At 35.2% G+C, this 15,737-nt stretch overlaps 1 protein-coding gene across 1 annotated transcript in view; it reads left to right on the plus strand.

Annotated features, from left to right (window-relative positions):
• tnikb (TRAF2 and NCK interacting kinase b) overlaps positions 1-15,737 on the plus strand; it is a 62,711-nt gene that overhangs the window by 15,200 nt on the left and 31,774 nt on the right. The window contains exons 4-5 of the mRNA XM_016453900.1: positions 6,317-6,344; positions 12,601-12,726. Of these exons, the coding sequence (XP_016309386.1) occupies positions 6,317-6,344; positions 12,601-12,726 (154 nt within the window). The remainder of the gene's footprint in view (positions 1-6,316; positions 6,345-12,600; positions 12,727-15,737) is intronic.

The raw sequence follows: 15,737 nt of genomic DNA on the forward strand, positions 1-15,737 counted from the left end.
CGTGTCTGATGCTGTTAAAAGTAAGTTACTAATGTCGAATTTTAGTACTAATTATTGTAAATGAAAATCATATTTAGGTCAAAGCTGTCAGTTGGTTGTGAACTAAATCTGCTGTAAAGGGTGATCTGTTTAAGCCCACTGAAATGCTTGAATGCAGACACATTAACATCTGAGTCTCTATGTTTTAGGTAAAAAAACATTAAAATAACACAGATTAAATAAAATAACTCATGTTCATCTTCCCCGCTGCTGTAAAGTTAGCAGTTTTACTAAAATGCTATGCATTTAGCCCTATGTGACATCTGTTTTTATATTGTTTGTGAGCACACATAGCCTAAGTTACTATGTATCTGGATCAACTAGCCGAGTAGACAAATATAAATGTTTATTCATAACCATGCTGAAAATAAGTCAATAATGTTAGCTGATGCTAACTGTATAGCTAACGAGCTTGCTGGTACTAAATTGTAATTTTTTTTAAATAAAGTCCAAATATTTTTATTCAACCACCTAGATAGATTACATCTGAGAGAAAAAGAAAGAATGTGATGTTCAGAACATGGTAACTACAGTAATTATCAAAGTGGGAAGTGATGCCCTCTGGGGGCATTTGGCCAGGGGTGTTTTTACACCACAGACAAGGTTTGAGAAGAAAAAAATCATTATGAAAATCTAATTATATTTTCCTTATTATATTAATGATTTCCTTATTGGTTATTTTGGGAAAATCCCATTGAAAATTGAGCAGTAGGATTATAAAAAAAATATATGCTAATATAAAATTAAATGATAAAAGTAGCCTATATAAAACTGCAAAATAAACATTCATCTATCGGTACTTCTTACTTAAGTACATAAAAAATCAAGTACTTTTGTACTTTCACTCGAGTAAAATTGAAAACTGAGTACTTTTACTTTAACTGGAGTAATATTTTATTATACGGATCTGTACTTTTACTCAAGTACTTGATTTGTGTACTTCGTCCACCACTGGAAACGATTAGTCAACATTATCGACATTATCATTAACGTCGACGTTGTTGTTGAATAGTCGTTTGATCTCATATCATCTAATGTAATAGATACATATAATGCGATTTGACCAGTGTGGCGCTGTAGCGCAGGACTATAATTCAGCTTTCCCAGATGAAATTCAAGAGAAGACACACAGCGCAGCTGAACTAGACGCTGCTGAGAGCAGAGTTTAGATGAATATGGAAATATGTGTTGTGCGCTTTCCTCTCAATAACGAAATAAACAGCAAAAAATGACAGCGGTGAGAAAACAGCAATTAAGAAAGCATCTGATCTTCATATAACTCTTTATACAATAGATTGATTTAAAGGGGACTTAACACACACAATTTCACCCGATCTCATATTAATATTGAGTACCTATAGAGTAGTACTGCATCCTTCATATCTCCAAAAAATCTTTAGTTTTATCATTTCGATTCTCTCCGAAAACAGCCGAGCTCCTGGAGGCGCGCCATGGGCGGAGCTAAAGAGTGACGAGCACTTGCCCGATTGCCAACAAAACACAGACATTTGATGCTGTTTCACTTACCGTCTGCAGTTCTGAATCATGACCGGGATCTTTTATAGCTGGAACCGCTACATCTTTCAGTATCAAACGATGTGTAAATCCAGCGCCGAACTGGGCCTTGTTTATAAAACGTTCGTCAACAAACACACTTGCGAAACTCCGTTGCTGCCCCGGAAAACAAACTGCATCTGCTGTTTACGTAACGCTGGATTCTTCGGGAAGCTGAACAAGGTTATCCTTCCCTTACAACCAAAAACATACCTCTTTAGAGACATTCTTCCCGAGCGAGTCCTGTGCAGCACTGCCGAATGAAGCGCGTTGATGGGCGCGCTGTTTGCCTCGCTCTGGTCGATGTGTGCGCGGGCGCGCTCTTCTGGGAGAAATGCCCATATAAGGAGTTCCACCCTTCATTACGTCATGAAGAGCCACGATCGAAAAAAACTTGTAAGAAACCCGGAAGCACAGAAATACGTGTTCTACGTCCAAATCGTTTTTTGTTTTTTTTCTTTTGGCCATGTTTAGCATTAGAATCCAACTCTTTAACAGTGTAAACAACTCTGAATGCATGAAACAGCATTGTACCCCCGCTTTAAGGCACTTAGCTTTACAGTATTAAACAAGAAAAAACAGTGTCAGTGTTGCTTTCAGTTAGAATTACAACTTGATTTTCTGCTATAAAACAGCTGTCCAGTGTGGAGCTAGCTAATGTTTTTTTTTTTTTTACGTTTTTGAAGTTTTTTGAACTTTTTATTAGTGAATGCAAAAATAAATAAATACAAATAAATAAAAAATCATTACATTAAAGTGATGGTAAAGTTTGGTTTGCATAGATTTAAACTCAATCTAGCTCAGGACTGTTTTGATTACTATTACACTATATGGTGTTTTAAGAGACGTAATGTTGTGAATAAAATAATTTTTAATTAATTATTTTGTTTCATATCCATGTGACTTACAAAAGATGTTAGGCAGAATGATGCATCATTCAGTCAGTCAGTTACTTCTTCATAGTTAATTAAATGGTGAATGAGAAAGTCTCTGTCATCTCATTTTGTGTGCCAAATATATTTATTTGTATTGTAATAATTGTAATTGTACAATAGTAATATAAATGTTTGACATTTGACATTCACTTCAAAACTGAAGTGATTACCTTGTTTTATTTATTAGTTAGAACTCAGTATTTGAACTGATTGTAAAAGCAGAATAGTAGAACAAAGTCTACTGATTAATTGGTGAAATAATCGATGATTAGTCGATTAATCTTTGTAATAATTGTTAGAGTAATCGATTTTGTTGCAGCCCTAAAGTAGGCTGATTACATTACCTAAAATGTGTAATGTAAAGGATTACGTTACTAACTACAATTGTTGTCATGTAATATGGAATCAGTAAAGGACTACAATTTTAAGCAATCTACCCTGCTCTGTTAGCTGATAAAGGCATTTTAAATGTCCAATCCTTTTCTTCTGAAGACAAAAATATTGATGAGTCATCCTGCACTATACATATTTTTGTCCAATCAGATGCTCTTTTAAATGAGTGTCCCTCCCCCAATTCCAGCTGCCTTCTACCAACAACTAAAGCCTATTGGCTATTTAAAAGGCAGATGAGTCTTTCTGCTTAATTTTTTCTTATTTTTTTAATTTGGGAAAGGAAAAAGGATAAAGAGAAGAGAAAGAAAAAGAACAAAGGAAGAAGGAAATAAACAAAGAAAAACAAATGTCTAGTCTGTAACAGTCCAGAGAGAAAACAAGTCTGGTGCTTTCTTACACTGAAAAAAATTGCTTTACTAACAATTTTCATTCATTAATTCCAAGGAAACGGCAAGTGACACATTGAATTAAATGTGAATTTTGAAGTAGAATCACAGAAATAGTGTTATTTACAACTTCAGAAAGTCATTTTTACCGTGTACACAATATGCTGCTATGATGTTAGAGTTTTCTGAGATGTTTTTAGAGTGTTGCTAAGTGGTTGATACTAGATAGGGTCTTCTGGATGGTCGCTTTACGGTTTCTAGAGTGATCTGGGTGGTTCCTTGGTCATTGATACTCTATATGGTTGCAAGTGTGTTTCTGTGTGGTTGCTAGGGTGTACTGAGTGTTAGCTTGGTGGTTGTTTAATGTCCAGCCCTCATTTAATGCAAGTATTTAATTGCTTGTCTTTTAATTGCAAGTCAGTTCGCTTAGCAAAGTAATAGTGCGCCTCTAACAAGCCAAACCATTTGAAGTATAATTCAGATCCGTAACAAACTGAACAGGATGAGTTACTCACCGAAGTTTAACGCTTATCAATAGTATCAGCAAGTGTGAGCAATAGTAATAGTCATGATTTCCTAACATATTTTCCAGACATTCCCTCTTGGCTACCAATGTTTGGATAAACAGGTAGCAGGTGGCAACATTTAGTTTTTATTTTACATTGTAAAGTTAAATTTCTGTGTCTGTTGGTGAGCCATCAAGAAAGTACAGTCTGTGGTGTTTGTGCACCGGATTTGCGTGGGCTAATCAGTCCAAATATATTATTTAAAAAAGCAGGCATTCATTTATTATCATATGGAAGCTGAGCAGTTTTTGAACCAAATTAGACATTTTGTCGATGGCATTCTGGTGGCTTTGGTGAAGCTGCATTCAGGTCACAATCAACCATGATTGACTGAATTAGTGTGAAAAAAATAATAGAGGCAGGGAAATTATGAATCATGGTTTTTATGTATTGATGAATAGTTTTTCTGTTGACACCCATGACTTTTTTTCCGGACTTTTGGTATGAGATTACATGCAGACTGTTGATTTGAATTGCTTCATTATATGAGTTCTTTCATCTATTACTCTTATTTGTTTTCTTGTTAATGTGAAATCAGTCATTATTTATCTTTATGAATATTGTGGGCTAAGTGGAATGTAACTTTTGGATTCATCTTTTCAGTTGAATCTATTCAGTTAACTAGTGGATTTGTAATGTCATTTCAGATAATTGTTATGCTTTGTTTGTCTCAGAGAATGAACATTGATTATTGATGACGCATTTCTTTCATTTTTATTCTTTTAAGGCACTGATTATAAAAGAATCCTGAAAGAACAATGCATCAGTTTTCCACCAAAAAAATTAAGCAGCACAAATGTTTTCAACATTGATGGTAATAAGAAATGTTTTTTGAGCACCAAATTAGCATTAATGGTATTAAAATGATTTTTGAAGGATCGTGTGACACTGTAGACAGGAGTAATGATGCTGAAAATTCAGCTTTGCCATCACAGGAATAAAGCACATTTTAAAATGTATTTTAATAAAAACAGTTATTTTAAATTGTAGTAATATTTGACAGTATTACTGTTTTTACTGTATTTTGAACAAATAAATGCAGCCTTGGTGAACATAAGACTTCTTTTTATTAAAGATTTTTTAATTAAATTGAATATCAAAACCATTTTTTACTGTATTGACTTAATGTTAATAAAAAAGCAAATTTTGCAATAACTGAACAATGCAAAATACTGCAGAAAAGGTCATCAGAAGTGTCAGGCCTATCAGTGCAGCATTAGTTAGCTAAATCAGCAGCACTACCCAAAGCTAATTTCACGGTGTCTGGAGCATCTTGGATGAATTGTGGGTAATTTCATTAAAAGTAAGTTGCGTAAAAGATCAAATGTGCTGGTCCGTAGCAAAACTTTTTTGTTTTGGAGTCAGTCTTGTTAAACAGATGTCTTCTGCTTCACTCTGTAAGGCTGTAGCAGCGTGACTCCGCATCTCTGCTGGAGTTTGCAGAGCTCATCTTAACATGGTGCTTTTTGTACTGTAATTGTGATCCTGAAAAAAGGCCTCACGTTCACATTACTCAGCCTCCGGATCTGTCTATTTGGGTCAACATAGAAAGAGAGATGATTGCTGAATGGTCTTATTCATATTGAACTTTCGGACTTCTGCATTGCTGCAAGCCGGTTTAATTAGTCCAAGGGTCGTAGGTTGCGACCTCGCTGACCTGCAAGAACAGATCAGAATTAGAGAAGTATTGTTAGTTATATTTGACTAGATGCAGGTAGGCCAAACATTGACGTTATGGACTATTGAAAAAGAAGACCTTATTGGGCAGGGACTGGGTTAAATCCTCAGTTGTTGATGGGTTTTTGAGGTGTGGGTGTTGTGGGTGAGGAAAATGAACCCGAGCTTCATTGGAGAAATACTGTCGAGTGCATATGCTTAAAAAAATTAAGCATATGCATGAATGAATTGTTCACAAAAAGATCTATAACATGCATTTAGAAAATACATATGGTGAATTTTTATTTCATGCCGACTTCAAGGAAATTCAGGAGTTTGATTTGCTTTGATTTGAGTCCCTGCAGAAAATCCCACACAGCCCTCATCTTGGGAGATCCAGAAAGCCATTAAAAACATGCCCTGTATTAGAAGAAATAGGTTCTGGGTCAGGATGTGCTGCGTTGGGACCGCTCATCTCCCTCTCACATGACACTGCTTTTGAGAGAAATCTGCTATGAAGGAGAAAGATTGTAATGTAGGCACTTTTATCAAAGATTGTGAGTTTTCCTTTTAGGCACTTTTAAAGATTTTAGGAAAGCATGACTATTTCAACAAACCCCTAACATTAAATTTTAAAAGGATAGTTTAAAAATGAAATGTAAATGACAAAAAAAAGAAAAAGAAAATAAAGTTGTCATTTACTCACCAAAGCCAGCATGACGTTTCGTAGAACACAAAAGGAGACGTTTTGAAGAATGTTCACGCTGCTGTAAATGCATCATCAAAGCATTATAAAATTGGTCAGTATGACAGGTGTGTTATTTAATGATTTTGCTTCATAGTCATAGGCATTCTATTCACTTGTAATGCAGCTTTGACAGTCTGTTGTAAATATCTCCTTTTGTTTTCCATGGAAAATTCTGCGAATTGGAATTCTGTCATGTAACTTCCTGTACTTGAATTATACCTGAGAAAGATTATGTGGCTTGTTAGGTGTGTGAAGTGACAAGTTTATCTAGATTTTATTTATTTATTTTGTTTTTAGATTTTTTGATTGTTTTTAGCAGCAGTGTTTTAGTTTGCTGTGCTTTAGATTTTAGGTTCATCCTCTTTAAAGCACCATCACTACAGCCACACACATTCAGACGGACATATTTGGCCTTTGAGCATTGCATTTTTGAGACTGCATGTCAAGTTAAAAATAGTTCAGGTTTTAAATATGACTCAAGACCCCAGCATTCTGATCGATTTTGTTGCACTCCGTTTCAGGCTGAAATACTATACAACTTTTGCCCAGATTTTTTCCCGATTTAAAGTCTGAACGAGTCTGCGCTGGTTGCCATAAGTCAGAACCAGTCCGCAAATTTGAATTGAGAAAATCATATAGATTTTTTTTAGCTTCAGACTACAATTCCATTCAGACTGAGGATATCGTACACGCTCAGAAAAAAAGGTACAAAAGTTGTCAGTGGGCTGAAACCTTTTCAAAAGGTAAAAATATATACCATTTAGGTACTAATATGTACCCTTGAGGTACTAAAATGTACCTTTAAGGTACTAATATGTACTTGTTAGGAGTAGGCTAAATAAGGTACAAAGGTGTACCTTTTGAAGAGATACCACCCCAGTGACAGCTTTTGTACCTTTTTTTTTTTTTTCTGAGTGTACATTTTTGATTTTTTTTTTGTTCAAAGTCTTTTTATTAATATTTTACATAATATAACAACATTTTCAAAAGAAAAAGGATGAAAAAAAGATGTCTTGCTCCAACAGAGCCCCCCCACCCCACATTTTTGATATTTTGAGGCGATTTTTAAGTACATTTTTTCATTTGTTCTGCATCTCCTACCAATGAGACGCATGTTTCTGAGTGAATTTATGTTTGTAACAACTTGAAAGTCTAGTAGTTTGTATGGAACGATATTCCGGACAATTTTCAAAAGGAATTGCAAATTGTATTTTCAATTGCGTTTTCCATATGTGGACGCATAAATTGTGACATAATCCAAATGCAACTACAAATCCTGCATTACCGTTTGCATTTTCGCTTTCGCGAACGCACAGTGACTGCCAAATTTCAAATGAAAAAGCAAAGTCCATTTGCAACTGTATTTCCCATGTCTTAGGAGTTACGAACTCCATAACGGATTAAAACTGTTGAATAAAATATAAAGTAAGGTGGAAAATAAGTATAGATTTGCACTGTCTGTTTGTTTAAGTGCATCAAGTGGCATGCAAACGGTAAAAGGTCTTGAGGCAGGGCCAATGGCGATTATATTGCCAAGGTGTGCGTAGAGGGTTGTGATACTAAAATAACACTGGTGATCCTCAGTCCTCAGTCATTCAGGCAAACCACCAACTAACCCCTAACTCAAACACCTTAGCAACCACATACCAACTCCCTGGAAACCATGCACCACAACACCCTAGCATTGTAGCAACGGAAGTTTTACAATAAAACACCAAGAAATCTAGGTCCACATTATGAGTGAAGGCTTTGCATGTTCTTCTCACCCATACATGATGAGATAAACACAGAACTTATGGTTAAATAAGGAAGCTTCCACAATGAGGTTCTAAATAAAACACCAACTTCCTGCATTCCATAAGTGACTGCAGGGCATGTGGTTTTTGAAGGCTGTTCTCTGAATGGAAAATTAGTGAAGAGATTCTGGCCCCTCCAAAGCTCTCTCAGAGACTGAGCTGAGAGGGTCACACTAGGTCACATGTCTCAGGAACAAGAGGAGCTGTCTGTAGAAGAGTGTGAAAATCACAAACCTCCTCTGCCTTCCAAGCTTGTTGCTAGGCTACAGAGGAGGAAGTGGTGTGTTGTGCATTTTTTTTTTTTGCACTGGCACCCTGTCTACCGTTAAGCGGTACAAACATACACCAGGCTTGCAGTGACAAATGACTTCCTGATCCTGATTGTACAATAATAACTGTTCCGTTTTCATGACTTCTACAAAGAGATATATATATGGCTGTCATCACCATTGTTTGGTTTCCCTACCCTCCAGCAGATACCGTCTTAGTTCTCACGATTGGAGAGTTGAGTATAGCCAATAGCAGCCGTGATGATGAAACCACACAGCAATATCTTCCTCACAGCATTTTGCGGCTACAGTTACAATGCATTACTACTGCAAGCTCTCCGATAGCCATTTACAGTCATTTCAGATATAATGGGAACAGACCTCCGTATGCATTTCAGCTGCCAGTCTAGATTAGAAGGGTTCTGTGACCGCATAGTGTGCTTATCTGTTTGGTTTCTAAAAGCATTCATTCACACATAGGCTACAAAAAAAATAAAAATCTGCTGATGAATATGACAAAGCCAATCTTTTTTTTTTTTTTATAAGCTCTGTTGAAATCGTGTAATGTTGAAATCGTGAAATGGTTTTGTTCAGAACCATATTTACTATTTTTACATTATACTGTATGCATACCATAATAAGTACAGTATGCATATATTTTCTGTGTGAAACACTTAGATTGCCTACTGCAGATGTGCAGTATACAGCAGAGTGCACTTTATGGGATACCATATCCCATGATGCATAGCACTCAACTTGATCATTCATTTCCATTTTTAATGTCTTTCTTTATTTATTACTTTAATTACAATAAGGTCTTACCAGAAAAAATGTTTTTGAATTTTTATCATATGCATATTTAAAAAACATTTTATTTAATTTTATTTCTAATTGTTAGAAAACTGAACAATTGTTAGAAATCTCTTGCCATGAGAATAGCATCAGCTGCTGACATGGCATTAAAATCTCATCTACCTACCTCCTTAAGTAAAATTGACTTGACTAGACAGTCAAAATGTAAGAATTTGGTCAGCTTCGCTGTACTTAAGTGTGCTATATAAATAAATTGCAGTTATCATTTTAAAAATAATTATAGTTATTTTGATAAATACAGCTAAGTTTAACATGAAATGTAATGAGGTCATGTGACGACAGTTTGAAACACTTTGTTCTGTTTTGCATATTGTTTCTAAAAATATTGCACAATGTATGGAATATATGTACAGTATGTTAATGTTCCATTCTGAGCATAGTTATATTTATCGCTGCACAGTCTGCACTTTTGCGTCTTGCTTTTTTCATGGCTTATGGCAATTGGGGACAGTCTTATCTTACACGTCGTCAACGCTCCATAACTTTTCAGTTAATCTCTGTCAAGATGGCAGATGGTTTTTCCAGTTAGCAGTCGGCCCTGTGAATCTCATCAGGAGAGATGTGGAGCTGTAGGGCACAAATCCATCACACATGCACCCGTTCACCACGTTCACACATCTGATTCACTAATATGCCAGCATAATTTATTACGATTACTCGGATGTATTATTATGATGATTTGCTCATGTGTTCTGTCACAAATGAATTCAAATTAGCCAACATTTTTGTCCAGTCAGCATGTTTTTCCAGTTCAAGCGTTTGGGAACCTCTGTCTTTGAGCAGGATGGCTGCTATAAAGCTGCTATAAATTATATTTAAAGATAGGAAATAAAACATGCTGCTATAAATTAATATTTATTTGACCTAATATTTACTAAATTAGAAAAAAAATTGAACTTGAAAAAAATAAACATGTAAAATAAACATTAATAATATGAAGTCTCTCTTTCAACACTTATCAGATGATGGCAATAATAAAAGACAAATATTGGCATTTTGGTCGATATATTTGGTTGACCACTAGTAAAAAATAGTTATTAGATGCTCAAAATGGGATCAAATGATGTGAGCCCTATTTGAACTCAGTGCACGTCACGCCATGGTTCCTATTCCATATCCCATGGCTTCTCTGTGTTTCATAAAATGTTTCCCAACTCAATGATTTTTCTCATTGACTATGTTGATTTTATATAGCCATGTGGTTTATCTGGGTTTCTCCACTCGTTAATACTTTCCAGTAGCGGTTGAAGTTGTTAATGAGCACTGGTGGGACTTGTATGCTGCTCTTTCCTCATATCCTCCTCCTCTTTCCCACCTTTTTTCGCTCTTCCTCTCCCTCTCTCACCGAAACATCTCCTCTGCTCAGAATCAAAGCGGTGGGAGTGTGTTGGGTGAGGAGATGAAGTGTGCCTAATTCATTCTGAAGAGCACACACTGGGTGACTGCCGTTCAGATCAACGCACTTCTGCTCAGATCTGCTGCCGTATCTCCCGCTATTGTCCTGAAACACAGGACCTGCTGAGCGCGCAGATGATCTGCGTCCGCAGTGTCTGTTTCTCTCGTTTCTGGTTATAAAATAAAATTGAGCTCGGGGGAAGTGAGGAACTTGACCGGTAAACGGGAGGGAATTGGGGGAGACCCGGGACAGTGATTTCCATTTCCACATTCCTTCGGTTGCATAACGCTTTTGGAGATTCGTCCAATGCAAACAGAGTTGTCATCTGGTGGCATTGTAACACACACACATTCACAAACACGAAATGGTACAGCCAAGAGCCGGAGATCATTCACACAGGTTTTTGAGTCTGTTTCAATCATTCTAGGAGGTGTGTGTGTGTGTGTGTGTGTTTTCCTATGCTGTTACGTAATGATGCCGCATGCCAGAGAGGCTTACGTCCACATATTCTTCTGCCACAGATAGATATCATTACCACATGATCAATAATGCTAGTATTATGTTTGTATGATTCTCATGAATGATATGCTCAAACAGCAACATTACAGACTACAGTTGAAAAATTGAAAAAGCATAATAGGACCCCTTTAAATTTTGTTTACAACCAGAGGCTTCGCAATGTTGTGGCATCTTGAAACTCATTGGTTTTTATTGTGAGTGACGTTCCAAGATGGTGGACACGTCGACGTATCTGGAGCGCTCGAATGTGGCATCTACTTATACATATCTATGGGTACCAGGGGTGTAACCTCCATAGGCATTGAATTTTTTAATGATGAATATGTTATTAACGTTATTATTAATAGAAAAAATATTAACATATTAATGATAATAATATACTAATGTTAAAAAATCATGGGGTCGTTAAAATTTTTAAAAATGTTTTTGGAAGTATCTTATGCTCACCAAGGCTGCATTTATTTGATAAAAATACATTAAAAAAGGTTATTTTTTTATTAATATTGTTAGTGATATTGTGAAATATAACTGCAATTTTAAATTAGTTTTCTATTTTCTATTCTACATTCTAAAAAGTAATTTGTTCCTATAATGCGAAGCTGAATTTTCAGCATCATTACTCCAGTCTTCAATGTCACGTGATCCTTCAGAAATCATTCTAATATGCTGATTTGGTGATCAGGATACATTTTTTACTATTATCAATGTTGAAAGCTGTTCTGCTGCTTAATATTTTTGTGAAAACATAATTGACATTTTTCAGGTTTGTTTCATGTATAGAAAGATTAATTGAACAACATTTATAGGAAATAACTAATTTTAGATGTCTTTAGGGTCACTTTTGCATCCTTGCTGAATAAAAATATTAATTTCTTTAAAAAATCCTCCTGACCCCAAATTTATTGAATGTTGTATTAAAATATTATATAATGTATTGAATTTTTTAATGTAACTTTAAAAAAATCTGCATAACCCATTTAAATATAAATGTGACATTAAAATTTCCTAATATTCTGATTTTGTTAAAATCCCTTTCAGTATAAAAACACATTATGCATGCCATAATAGTTTGTAGTTTTGTTCTCCTTCACTGGGGCTGTCAAACCATTGCTTTGTTTCTTTGATTGTTCCAACCAGCCTGACATAGCAACAGTCTCAACCAATGGCTTTAGTTTGGGGTGAGGCAATCAGTTTGGCCTGACCAGTAACAGATGGATGGAGTGTTTCTAATGAACAAATTTCTAAATAACAAATTTTCCCCCAATTTTTTGTTGCTAGTGGCACAGAAATTACACACTTGGAAAAATAACAATGACATAATTTACTAAGTAATATAAATGAGATACTTGTACTGTTAATTATGTGCAGTAGTAAATCATACTGTAGAATAGTTTCCTGACAATGACTCACAGACCAAGAAACATTGTATTTTCCTGCTCTGTCTCAAGTGTTGTCTGTTTTATTTGACAGGATGAGGAGGAGGAGATTAAAGCTGAGATCAACATGCTGAAAAAATACTCCCACCATCGAAACATCGCCACCTACTATGGTGCCTTCATCAAGAAGAACCCACCTGGCGTGGATGACCAGCTCTGGGTCAGTCTTCATTAGTTGTTGGCAGAAAGAATCAGGGTTATTTTAGTGTGCAAATGTTTCATTGTTAGTGTTTGTAGTAGGCCTGGGCGATAAAACGGTATCGATATTTATCGACGTTACACCTTCTTCGATATCGATAGAAAAATTGTTCGATATAGCGCATGATATAGGCACGTACTATGAGTGACGCAGACAGCACACACAAACATGAACACATTCTGAAATGAGTGCTGTGCCTGCCTGTGATGAGGAGATTGTGAATAAAGAATGATTATTAGTAGAATTTAAAATATACATTTGCATTTGAATGTTAGGAGTGGGTCAGGGAGCGTCATCAGTGGTGCGCGAGATGCAGTGATGATGTAAGTGACGTTGTTTCATTTTAATGTTTTGTTAGTCTAGCCCACGAGACGCGCCGCTGCTGCGTTATTCATTCAAAATATTAGAGAAATATAGAAGATCAATGCGGAGAAGATCTTGAATGGGTTAAAACCGAAACCAAGCCATTCACATAGAACGCATATTCAGCACATTTTTTAGACGAACAAATATGACTGCTGCACTCGCGTCTCACAGAAGAGATGTATAGAAAGCCATGCAAAGTTAAAACAGTTTAAACTTTTAGAAAACACGTCACGAATTTGTGGAGGTTTATTCCTTTTCACTGCGTCTCATATGTTTTTAAATGCAATCTGTGGGAATGGCGCTTCGGCTCTTTAAATTTAGCAATGCATAAATACATGATGCTGTTTTGTTCATAATTGTTTATGCAATTTACATATTTGATTTTTATGAGTTAATTTAGACATAATGCACGTTTTTATAGAGTTACTTCCTTGCGTTGACAATTTAAATGCGCTGCATTATTTCGCTCATTGTGGCCTCGGGAGACAATTAGACCTATACAATAAAGACCTATTTAATCTGAATATAAAACATTAGAAATTAGATATTTGTTTAATTTTTGTGTTTGATTGTTAAAACAAAAAATATTTGTTGTTTGTCTCAATAAATTGTTAATTATAAATACAGTGGTTAAATAAAAAAAAAAAAAAAATTATATTGCTTTTTGTTTTAAAAAAGGCTATAAAAAATGTCAATAATTATCGATACCGAACGATATGAAACATTATATCGTTGATAATTTTTTTAGCTATATCGCCCAGCCCTAGTGTGTAGTACACTACACTATTAGGGAGCTAAAAGTAGTGATGTTTCTTAATTAACTACTTTTTCAATAGTATGCTAGTAGTTTAGCTGTTTTCAGAACAATGTAGCTTTTTTAATTTAGAGGTAGTGTAGCATGACAACATTTTACTATATATTATTATTATTATTTTTTTTTTTGTTATATCTCAAACACAGATTTGCAGGCACATGAAACTTAAGTTTGACTGTAGCATAACATAATCATTTGAGGCCTATTTTACTTTAATAATTTAAGATCTTTCTGGTATTCAATGAGAAATTTTTTTTTCACACTTTGCACAGAGGTGCCTAGGCCTTGTTGTTTTCATCTCTATGCATTGAACGTAAACTGCCAGCCTCATTTCCTCTGTGGTGAGCTTTGCCGCTGTCTTTGCCCAGCAACATAAAGATAAGTGACACACTGAAGACATTTACTTGCACTGGAGCATGTGGTCAGCACCACCACCCTCCTTTGGGCGTCTTTGTAAAGAAGGATTTCCCTTAGAGGAAAAACAGTGTTGCCAACTCAGCAGTTGTGACTTTGGAGAGTCCCAGAGGCCAAATATATTTAGACCCATCTGAGGGCCAGCTCAAGAGAGCATTCAAAACCAATCGGCGTTTCAGAGAAACAATCATATTATGCTCATGAATTACATTTATTGACTTTTATTGTGCCCCTGTGGCTCCTAATGAGAATAGGGCTCTTTTTATGAGTGTCTTGAGAAAAAAGGTAAAACCAAAGAAGTAAAAACACAACTGGGTTTAGAAGTTTGCATGTCACTGGCCCTTACTAAAACTCTATATTAAGGCAAAGGTAGGATTAAGGGGAAAAAAAGAAACTGCATGGCTTGTTTTATATTTTTATTGTTATCTGGAGACTTTTCTCTGGAACAACTATGAAATTCCCTTTTTTTAACCACTAATACTTTTTCTTGTAACCTTCTATCTTGTCATTTTAACTTCTTCAAAACTTTTTCAAAGTGGGAAAATGAAGTTGTCATTCACAGATCTAGTTTCAGCTGAAAGCGTGAATTTGCATGTATGTGTGAGTGTGAGTGCATCTAATTAAAATACAGGTTCTGCCACTTTAAAAATGTGAGCTGCTGTACCCAAAAAAATAGAACATTTGTAGATATATGGATATTTTCTTTTTTAATTTAAAATTGTAATTTTTTTAATACTAATTTTGCTCAAATCATCCCGAGGGCTGTATTGAATTGCTCAATGGCATTTCACACCCTTGTTTTAGGTCTTTAAATTGAATTTGAGGATAATAAATAATATTATATAATAAATCTATATTATTTAAATTCAGTGTGTATGTATATATACATATATGTGTGTGTGTGTATATATATATATATATATATATATATATATTTTGTGTGTGTGTGTGTATATATATATATATATATATATATATACATACATACATTTTCGTCAATGAACATAACGTCATTAATGAACATCATTATTATTTAAAAGTTCTTAAATATCATGATTATTCATTCATAAATATGTGGCGTAAAGAGGCGTATTCAAGCCACTGTAGGTATGAACAGCATATTTAATGTACTTAAAGGAACAGTTCACCTGAAAAATGAAAACTTGTGAAATGTACTCCACCTCAGGCCATCCAAGATATTGAGTTGTTTCTTCTTAGGAACAGATTTGGAGAAATGTAGCATTACATCACTTGTTCACTAATGGATCCTCTGCAGTGAATGGATGCCGTCAGAATGAGAGTTTAAACAGCTGATAAAATCATCACAATAATCCACAAGTAATCCACACCACTCCAGTCCATCAGTTAACATCTTGTG

This window comes from Sinocyclocheilus anshuiensis, unplaced genomic scaffold (assembly GCF_001515605.1).
Source record: "Sinocyclocheilus anshuiensis isolate Anshui unplaced genomic scaffold, SAMN03320099.WGS_v1.1 scaffold928, whole genome shotgun sequence".
Taxonomy (NCBI): Eukaryota; Metazoa; Chordata; class Actinopteri; order Cypriniformes; family Cyprinidae; genus Sinocyclocheilus; species Sinocyclocheilus anshuiensis.